The following is a 17,069-nucleotide window of genomic DNA, read 5'->3' as shown; positions in this document are numbered from 1 at the left end:
ACAGTATGAAGCCATTCTAAATTGACGTGAAAAATTTGGATCAGATAGGTGAACATTTTAAGATAAATTTGGGTCACGTCAGGTGACGTTTTGGCCGCCCTTCAATATAAGGTGTTTCACGAAAAGTATGCCTTTAAATGTAAACATTTTGGTATATTAAGCGCACTGGTGTAGGTTAGACCGTGGCCAGCTATAGGGTTTTCACTTGTTTGTTAAGCTCTTCAAGTTTTTTCTTTTCTCTATTCCGCGATTAATTGAATTTAATTTTGTGAAATCTCAACCGTGAGGTCAAGATGCCGAATTTTAAACCTTTATTGTAATTCCGACAAGTTTTATGCTTAAGTCTTCGAAATTCGCTTGATGGTGATGCTATCCCTATTTCTACTTCTTCCTATTTCTGAATTCCATTATATTTGCTTTTCAAAAATTACTGAAGTACCACTGAAGCAGGAAAACCATAATTGACAAAAATTTATTTTTATTTATTTTTCTTTATACAATTTCTTTATATATATACTTACATATATATATATATATATATATATATATTGTTATTTCATTTTATTTTTTTTTTTTTTTCTTAAAAAAAAAAAAAAAAAAAAAACCTCTACTAAAACAATAAAATCATCAACTTTTTGACATGTATGCGTTATCTTTGTGTAAATATGTGATATTTATATATATATATATATATATATATATATATTCGTATACAATTATGTATATGTACATATATATATATAGCAGCGACCGGTGAATTCGGTGCAAGTGCTATAACTGTTATGAGCACTATCGCTGGCAGTAGTGCTGCCGGTATTGATGGTAGTAGTGGTGGTGACATAAAAACTATACTTTCAACTGGCGACTTGCAAATTCATGCAAATGTAAGCAATAGAACTCTAATATATACTTTTTTTAAATTTATTTTTTTATTTTTGTTTTTTTTTCTAAATATTGTGTTTACACGAAACTGTTGGAATGTTTGGATGCATTATTATTTTTAATTTTTTTCTTTATGTTAATTTTGATAACAGGCACAACATTTTCTTAATACATATTCTCGATTTTTTAAATTTAAGAAAAAGAACAATTTGATAATTTTTTTTTTTTTTTTTTTTTTTTTTGTAACATGTAAACTCTGTTCATTTTATTTTTAAAGAACAGAATGTGTTTCACTGTACTTGAAATGTTGTTTCGCTCCTTTCATTCTCTAGTTTACATGTGAACGGCGATTTTAATTTTAAGGCATAAGCCGCCATTACTGTCTCTCTATGCACGCAGCCATATCACAAAAATTTCTCACTTTATGTTCATTTGCTTTTTCCACTTTCTGCAAAGTTCTTAAGTGAATTGCAAATCAAGCGGCGTGGAATACTTATGGATATAGATTGAGAAGATTGTTAATGGAAGTGTGAAATATTTGCATGGTTTCGATGTGCGTAAACGTAAAGTAACGTTTTTTTTTTTTTTTTTTTTTTTTTTTTTTTGTTTTCTTAATTTAATGAAAATGTGTAGAAGAATTTTTCAAAATTTTTAACAGTCTCTACTACCTCTAAGTTACCTAAACGCACGCAACTGCACAGCCGCTCATAATTACACACATTTACAATACACACAATCTTAACAGATTTCCATTCTCTAAATTCAAATATTTTTAAAATATTTTCTTATTTTATGAAAAAAAGGAGGAGCAAATACGAGATTTGCTATTTTTTTTATTCTTTTTTTAAACAAATAAAATTTATTTATAAAATAGGAAAGTTTTACTATTACAACGCAAACTCATTTTTCCGCAAAGTCGATTTCATTTCATTTAAAGCCTAGAAATAATGTGGTCGAGAAACATGTAACGATTTATTGCCTTTGCATATATACTTTGAACAGTTTTGAATTTAAAAAAACATTAGTGAAAAAAAATGTTCAATTAAGTGTTTGTTTGATATGCTTCCTATGGGCTCAAAGGGTTCACCCAACCTGACATTTTTCCTTATATAAGGAATGTGTTCCAAATACCAGATTTATTTATGAATTTTCTTGATCACATTCGCTACTTCAGCAACTTATATGTTAACGTTATAAACTTGCAGGGACCTATTTAACAGAATGATATAGAGCCTCTGCGTAAAGATACGCGACCGTTGTAATTAAGAACAAATTCTTCGCTAGCGAGTGAGTCACCAAGACACGTATGTAAATAATGGATGCGAGTGGTTCGCGTGGTTAATCACTTTTGTTTTCTGAATGGTGATGATGACACATTTCCTGCCTTAAAGTTGAATAAAAAGTTGAAATTTTTGTATATTCTGAGGATTTCATAAAATGTTGAGAAAAAAAAGCTTTATTGAAAGTATTAAACGTTAAAAACGTGAACCGACCTGATCCAATATCAGTTAATTAATTTATAAATTTATTGACTTTTTTTTCAAACGATTTTTAATCAATTAGCTGACCAAACATCATAAAGCCGTTTTTATTAGCTTAAAAAGAACCCTTCTACAGGTACAGGGGGTCAGAAAAATACACCCGTATTGTCCATATAATGGCCTTGTATGTCAAATTGATATTCGATTTTAATTTTCATCATAAAATGCTATCATACATAATAGGCAGCGATGCCTATTAAGGATTTATATTTTTGTAAGAACGCTTAGATGCGGGGGTGTTTAGGAAATAAGCAGATCCCAACTAAGTTTTTCACATTCATTTAGTGTGCCATAACAGTATCTTTTACTTAATTTGTCGTTATATCGCATCGGATCCAAACCGTTTTTAATTGAGTTTGTTTTTAACACGAAATAAATGAGTGAATCAAATTCCATTGCATAGAGTGAACATAAACGCATCCAGCCAAGTCTCGGATAGATAGACGGACGGACATGCATAAGTGGATTCAGAAATTAACTCTGAACTGCCTGATCGAACAGAAGGTGGGTCCGTTTCAAGTCCTTCTGCGTGCCACGCTTCCCTTCAATGGTGCGTGGCTTGATGTGGTTGGAAAAAAAGAGACGATATTCTGAGCATTTCTGAGTCAATTACGTAATGGTCTTCAAAAATTGTTTTATTTGAGTTGTATATTTAATTCTACGTTTTATTAAAATTATTTCTTTACTAGAAATATTAATGTTTCCCGCTGTTAGTTAATGAAAACCTAACATCCGTATAAATAACTTAGTTTTTTATATAAATTAATTTATTTTTTTGCTGAAATGAAAGCTTTCTCATTGAAACATCAGAGCTTTGCGGTTAAGTTACAACCCTTTCCATCACAGGAACACGAAACATAACGAAAAAAATTATTGCAATGCTCGGGCAGCCCTCAGTGAATGCATTCACCACGGACTCGAACGAAAACAAAAAACTAATTTTCTTGTGAAGTTTTGTCATTAAAAAAAAATAAAATATTTCCAACACAAATACATTTTGCAAAAAAAACGCACCCGCCTAAAGGAAAACCTAAAATTTAAAAGACCTACTTGAGATATGTGTGTGTATCCGTCTATTTTGTACATAAATACAAACGAACCATTATTTTGCAAACACGACACAATGATCTCTCTCTCTTTCTCTCACTCTGTCACTCTGTCACTCTTTCACTCTCTCTCTCTCTCTCTCTCTCTCTTTATCTCTCTTTCAACAATAAATTGAAATCTTGCAGTCACTTTACGAGAACCATGGCATCAGCAACGTAGCCTGAATGAACGTGATCTGTCTAGTAGTTCATACAGAACCTCTATGGGAGCAGATTATCGTTTAGTCTATAACAACCGTTTGTATTCATCGGCTGATCGTGATCGCTATGATGCGCAAAGAAATAAACTGGAAAAATATCCGTTAACACGAACGGCGCGCTTGGATGTACAACAGCGTAACTCATTCAACCGCACCAATCACGATCGGCACATAGATCTTAGCGTAGCAGGAAGTACTGGAACTAATTTGACGGGTTCATACTCCGGTAGTCATCATGTTTCATCTGGCTTGACTACGACACCGTTACCGTTAACTGATAGCAGTGGCACGTACTTACATAGGCAGCAACACAAGCAACCACCATTTACGATCGGTAACATAAATTCATCCACTAAGGCAGCTAAAACAGTATACGGACGCTATGCGACGGGTGCTAGGGGAGGAGGCGCAGACCCTGCATCTGTACGAAGCCTAAGCCGCGAACGCAGTTTGGCCGAGCCCTATTGGCCGGATGCATTGTTTTCGGCGACCGTCCCAACAGAATCTAAAGCCCAAGATTCGCGACGTTTTACAGAGCGTAGAATAAAGAAGACGGTGCGTTTCGATTCCAGTGAAGAAGCCGATGATACTCTGGTAACGGGCATTGGCACGCTTCCGCCTGTTGCTACTATACTACCTTCCACAGCTGTCGAAGTAGGGGCAGCTACAATATTGACCAGCGCCAAATTAGGAGCCAATCACACTGCCAACATTAATAGCATAATAGCAATCGATAGCAACAGCACAGCCAATTGGTCTTCCCACTGGGATAATGAACGCCAGGGTAGTCAGGACTCAGCTACAAAAGATTCGGGCATTGAAACTAGCAGTACATTTACGAGTAGCGAAGAATCAAATCGTTGTGACGGTCCCAAGGTAGAAAAAATGTAAAAAAACCAAAATGTAATCGAAAAACGAAAATTCATCGCTTCTATGTATTTCTCGCTCTCTCGCTCTCTCGCTCTCTCGCTCTCTGTCTCTCTCTTCCTAACTCTTTTTCTCTCGCTCTCTCTCTCTCTCTCTCTCTCTCTCTCTTTTCCTATCTCCATTTCTTACTGTCTCTCTCTGCCTCTTTCTCTGTATGTGTATTCTGGTTCGTAAACTTTATGTGTTGCTAATGATAATCTTAGCGCGGTCTGTTCATGTCCCTCCTCGCCGTCGTCATTTGTTATGCGCTGTTAACAAAAAAACAAAAAAAAAAAAACAAAAAGATCAAAAGATTGGTCAAAAGTTTCAGTCTTCAGTTTTACTTTCATACCTGTATCTGTATAATCTCTCCTTTTCGCAATACACGTTATATTCAGTAAACAAATAAACAAACAAAAAAAAACACCATTATCTGCATTATCTGCACTCTAATGCAATGCTTTCAATTTCATCTAAGCGTGCACACACATAACTATGTGTGTATATGCGCGTGTATATGTGTGTGTGTACGTATATGCACATGTTCTAATCTTGCATGTTCTTTAGCTTGTGAATTGCGCTAAACATGCTTACATTAAAGGCGACACACTTACATCACATTACCTCCAAATATGAGCAGGAAATTATAGTTTCAAAACGAGAGGATTATAGTGTATGTTTACCGTTTACCGTTAGCCTAACTTTGAGTTGAGTTAAGTTGAATTATCTGCAAAGTTATCTTCCACTGCTTGAATAATTCATTGAATCGATGTAATTTTCTTACGATACGCTTTTCCCGTTTTGCGTTGCCTTTTAGCATGGTTTTCTGTTATTTTTCATTTTCATTTTCATTTTTTGTTTTTTTTATTTTTGTCATACGACTTATCTGAGGTTTACTTACTAAAGATCATTAAAGTCTTCTTTGTATGTGTTCTCTTAATAAAAATATTTATAAAGGAAATGTATGTCAATACTTATGTATGTATAAACTATTGTTTGTAAACTCTGCATTATTTGTAAGAGCGCATTGTAATTAAAATAATTTAAGGTGCTTTAGTTACAACAAAAAAAAAGAAAAAAAATAACAAAATATCTGACTGACATTGCTATAAAACTGAGAATGTATGTAATTAACTGTACTTTAACAAATAATTTCAATATAAATTTATGTAAATTTTTTTTTTTTTCCTTAAGTTGAACGTGAATATTAGCGAACTTATTTATGATGATATGTTTCAAGCCCAAAGCAAACATCTAACTAAGATCATTTTCCTTTTAACTTTGTCTTACCTAACAAAACAAAAAAAAAAAATATATCAAACCTTAACCCTGATATAATCACAAAAACAACAACAACAAACAAACATAACAAAAAATAAAATATATTGTAAATTTGCGCATTATCGTTTGACATCGTGCAATAAAATAAAAAAAAAACAAACAAAAAATCCTTAAACAGCACTCAGTCAATTGGCAAATATCGGCGGATAAAACTCGTACGATTGGTCACATGATATTACGCAATTACTACCTTGATGAAGATATGCTAGGCTTAAAGGTTTTAGGTGGTCAAGCCGTAAATATAAATAGTGATAGTGGTTCCAGCACTTTGGCTGCCATAGTCGACACCGTTAAACGTGGTTCTGTAGCCGACACTGACGGTCATATTAAACCAGGTAAACAACGTAGCAAATATATTCACTTCGATCGCAAAAACGCAAAAAAAAATAAAAATAAATAAATAAATATTATTAAATTTTTGTTTTACATATGCTTCGTTCAATTGATACGATCAAAGGCGACGAAATAATCAAATGGAACGGCTATTGCCTGCAAAATAAAAGCGCCAACGAGGTTTATGAGATAATTACCGAAAGCCATAACGAAACTCAAATCGAATTGGTCGTAGGCCGAACGATTAAGCTCCACCAACGACAAGCGACGGGGGACAATGGTATACATAAACTTTCTAGAAGCACTATAGCCAGCTATATGGCAAGCAGTGCTGTTGTTAGCAGTGGTGGTGCGTATATAATGAAAAAAGGTACTTTCTTATCAAAAGATTTATTTGCTTTTATACATATCCGCTTATAATCAACCCGATCGATTAAAACAAAAACGTAAAATTTTCTTTAAATTGACCCATAACTATTTTAAGGGGCGTACAGGGGAAAGGGGAATTCTTCAGATTTTCTTATTAAAAGCGTTATGAAAGAAGGCTCTAAAAGAGTTTTAAACTGTGTGTGTGTGTATGTGTGTCTAAACTAAACTAAGCGTAATACGCATATATCAATTTCGACTTTATTAGATTATTTTTTTATTAAAAAAAGAATTTACCTTTTATTAATAAATATTTAATAATAATTTAAAAATTTTTAAATTTTTTTCTACTCCATTAGCCACTTCCGTTAACGAACGTGATAAGCCAAGTGTGCTTATAACTTCACCGGACTGCTCGGACCTATACGCTCACTTTTGTGATGGTACGATTGTGGGTGCCGGCGGTAGCATACTTACCGTAAAAGAATCGACAACGAATGTACAAAAACAATATCAAAAAGCCCAAGCAACACCATCGGCTACAACAGTTTCAGCACAGGTTCAGCGCCTGGGACCAATACAAACATCAGAGATTTCTGATAAAAACGCTACCACCAAGAACATCCTCGTTAGCGATTGCGGCAACGCTAGCAACGGTTATTTTAATAATAAAAGTGCTGGAGGGTCCTCACAACCGCAATCAACGTTTACAAAAACAGCAGCAACAACAACGACGGCAGGCTATTACAATCATTATCACTATTATCATCCGGAGACTACAGTACCCGCATCATCGTCATCGCACGCGCATGCATATGGCACAAGTTTGGGACCACAAATATTGCCTAACGCTCAAATTACCGCTCATAGTGCAGCGGCCATGGTTGGTCGTATGCCTCTGCATAAAGAAGGCGCACTCCAGATGAAATTGGGTTACGATCAGAACACATTACAGCTGATTGTAACCATAGTATGCGCTACGGGGTTGACGCTACGACAAAGTGGTGTCGCAAGAAATCCTTATGCTAAAGTAACGTAAACATTATAGTCCGCTAAAGGTTCCATTAAAAGTCTGAAATATTTTGCAGGTGTTCCTTTTACCCGATCGTGGTACAAAATCAAAAAGACGCACTAAGACCTTAGCAAATACATGCGAACCACGTTGGGGTCAAACTTTCATTTATACCGGTTTTAGGCGTTGTGATTTAAATGGCCGTCTATTAGAGGTGGTGAAGCACTCGTGTTTGTGTGTACTAAATCTTGTAATCGTTTTTAAATGTCTTATGTTAGGTTACTTTATGGGATTACGTAAGATACGGTGCCAACGATTTTATTGGAGAAGTCGTCATTGATTTGGCTCATCATATACTAGACGACGAAGCCGAATGGTATAAATTGCAACCACATCAGGATACGTCATATCTCGTAGGTTCTTTCTCCTACTCAAAAAATATACCAAATAATTAGACGAAGTCTACTTAGACTGCAGACAGTCACTCATTGTTTAGATTAGCCTCAATTTAATATATTCACGAGCAAATCGGGGAAATCAAACGATGTCGGTATATTTATATTGTGAACAAATTATAAATATGTACTTCACACAATTCACATACTTATTTCCTGATTTTGACGGGGAAAAATTTTGCATTTAAAATTAATCAGAAGTCACTCAGTTATCCATGAGAAAGATCGAAGAAATAAACTTAAATACTTGCTTTTGTTGCGTTTCCCGCCCTCTTTTTGTATCTCCTGCTAAGATGAATAGAGGCATGCGTATGAAAATGTAATCATATAATCATGAAAACATCGCATCTCAACAACGGATTGTGGCCACCGTGGACATCAATATCACGTCTTTGAATATTTTATTCCGCATTCCATAGTTTCAGGTTGTTTTAAAATCAGAAATGGACCTCATTTGACCCTAGGTAATATTTGCACCAAACATAGGCACAAGTGTATCTTTAATCGGCTATAGGCTGTAGTTTTTTATCTGCAGTGAAGCCTTCTATAAAGGCATCATGGTCCTTTTCTTATTGAGAAACTTCGGATCAATATCTATCACCAATTGTTGATTGTAGTTTTCGTTGAGAGAAGACGCAGCTATCGGGAGAATAAGCCAAGTCCAATTTCAAATCCACACCCTAGACCATCAACTAAAGGATATAAACGACATACGCCAAATCCAAGCTTTTTGCTCTCAATTCGAGCAACATAAGAGAAACACCTGGAGGGATTGGCCTAAAGCAACTACAAATCTAACAAATGTCAAATATCAATGTACCTTATGGTATTTTTGGAACGTATCTCTCTGTTTTACGAACGGAACGACAAAGTGCGCAGCCCGCGTGCTCGTTTCTTACGCACAAGTAACATAAAAGATTTTTAGTTTTGCTCTCAAAGATATTAATCTAAAATTGAATTTTTTTTCAAGACTATAAAGTCACAAGTCATCTAAGGAAATAGAGTGAAACGAAAGATTGTTAAAGCATCACAGTGAACATTTTATGCTTCGTTTAGTGGCAAAATCGATCTGAAAAAAGTTCCATTGTATGGGTATGGGTTTTGAAAAATGGCATGGATTTGATCACTTGGCAAATTTCCAAACATAACTTTAATATTCTTTCGCATAATGTGGTGACGATCGGAAAGCACTGAGGAAAGAGATAGAAATAGGGATGCGGCCGCAACCTAGAGGTTGTGTGCACAATCAGTAAAGGTTATGCGTTCATCCACTATACCGCACTGAGATTTGAACCTGCGGACATAGACTTGGTAGTCATAATTTTGACCTACTCAGCTACACATGCGAATATCGTCTTGAAAAAAAATCAAAAAAAATCAAAGCCAACATCGTTTCACTTTTCAAGAAACGTTGATTGGTTTGCATTTTCTCTTTACTTGAGAAACAGTCAGCAACGAACGACAGCTTGGATCGACTTACTGAGCATAAAAGATATTTAAGATTTATTTTTCTTTTTTTTATATTTATTTACTGGATGCGCTGCAATGTGATGCATTCCAAGAATAATTTTTGAGAAATCATTAGTTTTATATTCCAAGATATCCTCAGAACCCTTCTACTTTTTATGTTTTGCTTTCTCGTTGCCGCTACTACTATATACGTATATATACACAAAGCCATATGTCATAGTGCAGTAATCTTCTAAACAATGATGTAGTTTATTAATTTGCTACTTTTTGGGAGGGAACCGTCCCTGAGCTTCTACTAATAGCAAATTAGTTTTCACCAAAATGACATATCGTGGCATTTCGTGGCAATTAATTGGCGAGGAATTGATCAAATAATATAAATTTAAAATTTCTGATCTATTACGTAAAACATCGATTAATAACTTGGTAGGATGACATACAGATGTAGAATGAGCATTGAGGAATCCATATGATCTTTAGATAGTGTAAACCTTCGAAAGAAAAATGTATCAAAAATTCACGGGATTCCGAGCAATTAGTTGTTTAAGTGACGCTATATATCATCCCACGCACTTATTGAGCGATGTGTTAAACATACGCACATATAACAAATGGGCTAAAGGTGCAATGATACTGCAAGTAGTTGTAAGTTATTGATAAAGAAGAAGGAACAATATCGCCAAAAATCCCCACGAATATGGTCTTCGCATACTCTGACACACACTTAAATTCGTTTCTATGCATTGGCGTTGTGTGGAATTTTTTCTCTCAAAATCGAAACTTTAATTAGTACCTATGCTTAAACAAAGAAAAGGAGGCAAACTTAAAAGTTTTTCATTGTCATTACTTATGAGGCGAATAACTTTTAAATTTGCTTAATCATAACGAATTGATTAATATTTGTATTCTCTGTATTTGTATTCATGGAAAATGTAATGTTGTCTTGTCTTTTATCTTTCTACCTATAAACCATAAGACTTGACTTCTACAACAGCGACTTCCTTTAGTACTTTTGTTATGTAAATGTGTAAGAAGTTATTATATAAAAAAAAAAAAAAAAACAAAAGCAAACAAATAATAATTTAATTTATAAGGAAAATAATGTAAGATTTTAAGCAAAGGAGAACACATGCTATATATATATATATATATATATATATATATATATAAAGAGAACCATAAAGAGAAGACACAAGGAAAGCTATAGGATTTTTTGAAAAGCCAATTATCGGCTTAGCTTTCTCTGTTTTCCTTCAAATTAAGCACTGTTTTTTATTTTATTTAGTTATTTATTTATTTATTTTTTTTTTTTTTGTCACTTCGACTAGCACCCTATTATCTAGAGAAACGAGCACGTCTTCATATGTACTTTATTTTAAATGTGTTAAGAATACTACTACTTACGCTTTGTTAAACTTTTCAATTTAATTAGCTTTTAATATTATGATTTATTAATTACTATACTTACGTATATGCTGCTTTCATACTTATGTATATATATTACACGACATTTTATATAGGAAATGCAACTGTTTTAAATCGGAAAGCGATTGATTCACTTACCCATCGGTTAATCTATTCAATCTTTTAGTGCGCTACTATTAATGAATAGTAAACCGAATTTAGCAGAAATTAAATTAAACAAAAAAAAAAATATCTTCCTCTGTAATTACAGAATTCGCAGTTATCTGCACTAATATAGGTATTTGTCTATAAACTTTTTAGTTATCTATTTTCACCATTTCCAAAAAGTGTTGCACCTGATAACTCACTGCTCTTTTATTGTTGAAGAAATGCTATCAAACTTATATTAAAGAATTTTAACTGAATTTCGAATTTAATTAAAAAGTGAAAATTTTCATCTTATTGACTTAATCCCTTCGAATTAAAAATTTTCCATGCAATTATATATGTTGTATACTTTTTACGTAGAATCGCAATTATTTTTATTAAATTATCTATATCTGGCAATTTATCTCAAAGAAACTTTGAAGAGTTTAGTTTTCAAGTTTTTAATACTTATTTCATTGCGAATAATATTTAGGCTTCTGGCGCACAAGCTGGCTGTTATCGTCGTAATGGCCTACCCACTACTGGACCTGGTGGTATGAGCATAAGTCAGCGAAGCCATTCAGCTGCACCAACTGACTCATATCACAGCGGTGGTATATATTATCGCAGTACCAGTCCGAGACGTGGTTCGTTATCACCACCTGAAGATCGTTATATCGATTATACGGGCCTTTCGCCCTACGGTACATGTAGTACCGTCCCGGCATATTGCGGTGTAGTCGGATCGTCCACGACAGCTCAACAGCAACGTTTTCAATCACGTTCAGCGACTGCCACACCGACTGGTTCACCAAAAAAGCGACAATTGCCACAGGTCTTTCGTTTATTATTAATTATTGTATATCTGTTATGGCCTACGTACCAAATTTTGTTTTATGCACTTGTAGGTACCCCAAAGCTCACGTGCAATGTTCCGCGATCGTTTCGGCCAAGAGCTTGACGAACGTCTTACTACAGGTACTACGAGTGGACGTTTTGGTAGACATCGAACTCGGCAACCTCATCATCAAGCAACTTATCGTAGTACCGGAATGGGTGGCTGGGAACGCCACTATACAGGCCTCTCAGATAGTGATTTGCACTCAATGGAGACTCGTATGCGTCCACGGCACTCCCTATCCCCCGACAAAGATTTCATGGGAGAATTTGGTGATTCCGATATGGAATCTGTAGTTAGTGTAACATCGAGTGCTTTTTCAACACAATCGGAACGACCACGGGGATCTCGCGGTCTGAGGTGAGTAAGCGGCTATCAGCGATATTCAGAAAAACACCACCGACAAAGAAACATGTTACACATGCAACATAACTAAAAAGCCCGTCATTTTTTATAAACACAATTCTTTCCTAAAAGCTTTTGTTGTAGTGCATACTCTTGCGTAAAAGACGCAAGAGCTTCTCGGGTATAATCAGGCTCTATAATTTCCTCTTCGCGCGGTCAAACCTTAGCAGTCTGACGAAAATCCCTTTACCATCGAGGCTGGCCTTTTGGCCTGACCTCTATATATAATACTTTTAATTTAGTTTCGAAAATTTAATTTTGGAAAAATACAAGAAAAATGAACTAATTTATATTTTGTTTAAAATCATAATCTGGCATTAGCAAAATCTAAAATGGAGTTTGTGGCGACTTGCTCTTGAAATTAATATACAAAAAAAAAAAAAAAAACACATAATATATATACAACAAAAACATGTCCTTTTTCAAGTTATGTTATTTTGATCATTTACATATGCGCACACATTTTATATAATTTTTTTTAATTTTTAATCAACAACAATAATAATAAACGTACCGAAAATCTCCAACTGGGTACACATCTACAAAATATACTTATGCTTCTCTCAACCATGCAACAAATATCTCTTTTGTTTTCCAAATGCTTTCCACTATGATATGCGCACACATAACAACGACTATTAATTAACGACTCTATCGCACACTGCATAATTACTTTGGGACGTCATTGAATTTTACTTGGTTTGCTTAATTTATTTTTAAACTGTTAACATTTCTTTTTTTTTTTATTTATTTATAAATGTTGTTTGTTGATTTAAATTCAAAATCATTTCGCTAACCAATCCAACTCACTAATAAAAAAAAAATCACGAAATGCTAATCTTATCCCATTCATATGTGACACGCAACACTTAAAACAATGTTCTAAACTTCTTTAACACAAAAAAAAAAAAAAAAAAAACAAAAACGTTGAAAATAACAGTAGCTTACCACGTAATTGGCGTTCCTACTTCGGGGCCAACAGTTTAACCGCTGGCTCAGCAGGTATGCATGGTATGGGCGGCGACGATGGCGGCATTAGACGTGGATTTTTGAAACACTTTCGTTCGAACACTATTGAAGTAGATGATTGTACCTATTTACCGACCGACTATACAGTACCTATTAGTTTAATGCCTTCACACCTTCAAACAAAGCCAACGACAACAGCTACACAGCAAATGCAATTGTTAGAGCAACTGGAACACTTACAACGTTTAGCCGAATTGGCCGCCAATGAATCACCACCGAATACGGCAACAAGTGTACAATTAGCCACAACACTTCAACCACAGCCACAACTGCCAACACTGGCTACTGACAATAACGAAGAAATAGTTGAGCAGTACTTCCTGGATTCTTCGGGAAATCCAAATCTTATGTTGATGGACAGCAGCAATGCCAGTAACGGCAATCCAATGCATAATCGACTTACACAAGACCCACATACACAGCTACAGCTCACAACTCAGTCACATTCATTCAATCCACGTCCACTTCAACATATACCCACCATACAGTTCCCCGAGTACCAAATGCATGCTGCCGATTTCACGCATTTCCCCTCCGACTCAGGTTTTCCTTCCGATAGTGTTTTAAACGCTGGCATAGAAGCTGATGGCGGGGTCGGAGGCCCAATACGTGGCCTAAAGCGACTCACCACACCCTTGGCAAACTTTTTTCGCCAGCAGCCTAGCCCCAGTTTATCAATAGCTGCTGACACTCATCCGCACGCACACACCGTGTCCTCGTCGCCCTCGTCTTATGTGGGTTACATACGTGATCACTACGACAACACATGCAGTCATTGTCAAAATGGCAGCCAACCAGTTGTACTGTCAACCAATGCTGTGCTCGCTTCGTCTGGGCTAACAATTGGGGCATGTGGTGACCCTTATTGCTTAACAGAAGCCCATCCACATCCGCAGCATCACCCCGTTGCTTATCCGTACACAGCAGAACAATTATTGCAAAGACCATCGCTGTCCGTGTTTCAACCTTCATCATCGGAACCTACACTGCCCACCACGGATCCGGTAATATGCGGTGAATGTGTGGATCAGCACTTTGTCAGCGGTATGACAGCACCTCAACTTGACTTAGGTGCTGTGCCCACTTACCATGTACACACACCTACACCAACTGCGCACAAGAAAGCCAAAGCGTCCTTGGCTCCTCCACCTCAACTGCCCTACCAATCGGTATTACGACTATCTCGCCAACTCAGCGAGGATGCTTTAGTAGCAGCTGTACCCATAGCTGAGTCGAAGTCTCAGCCGCCATCAATTTTAAAAAAACCAAAAGTGGGGATATCAACGGGCCGTACGTCTTTAGACCGACGGAAATACTTTCAAGAAGGTCAATCTCGCTCCTTAGACTATGATGATTTGCACGCTAAAAGCTGGGGCAGGCGGCGTATACGCTATGAAGACGAAGTTTATCCTGCCCAATTTGACGAAGATCTTTCTAGACGTTACGGTTCTGAAACCAATATTCGCCAATCCTATATGGGTGCTAATGTGGACGCCGCTAATCCTCTTAGTCATTCCCATTTTCTGGTAACGGATGATAAGATCGTTACGATCACGTATGATTCAGATGTAGGTTGGACGAGGCGTGGTGTGGCTCCGTCACAATTTCGTGAGCCTCGCCGACGCTTTGATGGGCGTGAAAGAAATCACATGTCCTTAGAATTGGATCGATCTACTCACGACCGATTATATGGTTCAGCTATGCCCTATCAGAAACGAAGACGAAATCTGCCACATCCCCCTAGCGCACAAAATGCCCATAATTTTTCCCCCATGGAACCGGGTTCTCGCATGCCATATGACGATGACGCAACCATGACGGGATCTGATCCACATACGAACGTAGCATTATCACATGGTGGGCCTGGTTCCATGATGAATGGCCATGCAGCCGCCGAACGCCAAGGCCCCGTCGGAGAACAGCAAGGACGACAGGCACTACAGGCCGCCAAACGAGGCCGTACACGTATCGAACAACTACAACACGAATCAGGCAGTGATCGCAGTAATCTCGTCAGCATCAATGATCAGCCTGAATATTTCGAGTACGATGATTACGGCGATCGCGGCGCCTCTTCACACAACAATACACAGCAACGCCAATATAACACAATAGCAACAGCAAGTAGTGCTATGCCAGGTAGTGGTAGTAGTGTCAGGCAAAGAGGGAAAGAAGTTCTAGTACATGAACAACAGACGAAATCTAGTAGTGGGAGTGGTGGAAGTGGTGGCGGCGGTAGTAACGCTACTGCCGCTACAACAGCCACTACGGCCACTGCTTGTAATATCGTCTCGGGTAGTAATAATGCTAATAATGCTGCTTCTTCTTCCTCTTTTGCAAATTCCCATCATCATGGTGTCATGGCTAACTCCACATCACCCAATAAACGTGCCTCATTGAAACATCATAATAATACAACAACAACAACAAACAACGACGTTGACGGTACAATCATACAAACCACAAATCTCACAACAACAACTACAACAACAACCACGACATCTTCATCGACGAATGTTGCAACAAAAACATCAATAACTGACACATCGCAATCAATGGCTGTTGATCCATCGACAACCGATGCTGCTGCTGCTGATGGCGATGGCGATGCACAACTTGACGTTATCGATTGGGACGCAATCGATGCCATGCTGGACGATGATTTCAGTGAATATGACGCAAAAGATACTAAAACAGATGGTGGTGATGGTGGCGGCGCTGATAAGAAAGAAGAAGGGGACGATAAAATCGGTAAGCGCTAAAGAAGCAAGAAGAGTGAAGAATGGGCAGAGAAAACTCTCTTGTGGATATATACATTACCTCTTTGCTTTTTGTTTTTTTATCCCATTCTTATCGTATGTTAGATGGCAGCCTTTCCGATACTGCTACTGACCGGAAAAAAGGTAATGTGGACCAAGAACGCTCACCCAAAAGTGGCAGTGGAATGGGTAAAAAGTCCAATTCTACATCCCAGCTTTCTGCCACCGGTAAGTTTTCTAAGCAAGTTATTAAAAACAGAAAATTTTTTCTTGATTTTTGTTTTGGTTTTGAAACAATTTTGAATCATAAAAGAGAGTTTCGAAAATATCATCGTAAAAAAAAAAAACCTAGACCACAAATTTTGTGTATTTTGTATTTACTTTGATTTTGGCTCCTATTTAGAAGTTCATAAGAAAAAAGTTTTCATTTTCAAATTTAATTATTCAATCCAAAGTTATTTTAAAAAGAATGCAATAATTTATGAATAAATAAAAGATATACAAAAAATTGTATGATGAAATAAAAGGTCGTAAAAGACGTATGGGCTTTGGAAAAAAGGGCAAGAGTTCGTTTACAGTGCATCGCAGTGAAGAAGTGCTGCCGGGTGAAATACGAGCAGTTTTATCGCGTGGCTCATCTTCCGAAGCCGATGGTGGCGAAGGTCTCGGCGATATTGGTGCTGGTAGTGGTGGGGACAGGTTCGCAAAGAGTTTTCTTTATTTATCGTGCGGTTCATCTTTTTTTTTCAAGCCTCTTCTTTCTTTCGATCTCTCTCTCTCTCTCTCTCTCTCTCTCTCTCTCTCTCTCTCTCTCT

General features: G+C 36.6%; 1 protein-coding gene across 8 annotated transcripts in view; it reads left to right on the top strand.

The window, feature by feature from the left end:
• Positions 1-17,069, top strand: part of LOC119639589 — a 77,716-nt gene that overhangs the window by 47,538 nt on the left and 13,109 nt on the right. For 3 of the 8 annotated variants that reach the window (XM_038037056.1, XM_038037055.1, XM_038037059.1), the window contains 11 exons: positions 745-884; positions 6,095-6,311; positions 6,434-6,679; positions 7,035-7,705; positions 7,764-7,901; positions 7,966-8,100; positions 11,657-11,998; positions 12,072-12,421; positions 13,407-16,246; positions 16,360-16,482; positions 16,782-16,953. In XM_038037056.1, the coding sequence (XP_037892984.1) occupies positions 745-884; positions 6,095-6,311; positions 6,434-6,679; positions 7,035-7,705; positions 7,764-7,901; positions 7,966-8,100; positions 11,657-11,998; positions 12,072-12,421; positions 13,407-16,246; positions 16,360-16,482; positions 16,782-16,953 (5,374 nt within the window). Of the gene's footprint in view, positions 1-744; positions 885-3,655; positions 4,606-6,094; positions 6,312-6,433; positions 6,680-7,034; positions 7,706-7,763; positions 7,902-7,965; positions 8,101-11,656; positions 11,999-12,071; positions 12,422-13,406; positions 16,247-16,359; positions 16,483-16,781; positions 16,954-17,069 lie in introns of all 8 variants that reach the window. The other 5 variants (XM_038037058.1, XM_038037057.1, XM_038037060.1 and 2 more) reach the window with 5 other exon arrangements.

This window comes from Glossina fuscipes, unplaced genomic scaffold (genome assembly GCF_014805625.2).
Source record: "Glossina fuscipes isolate IAEA_lab_2018 unplaced genomic scaffold, Yale_Gfus_2 112, whole genome shotgun sequence".
NCBI lineage: Eukaryota > Metazoa > Arthropoda > Insecta > Diptera > Glossinidae > Glossina > Glossina fuscipes.
This window is presented reverse-complemented; position numbering and strand designations above follow the sequence as displayed.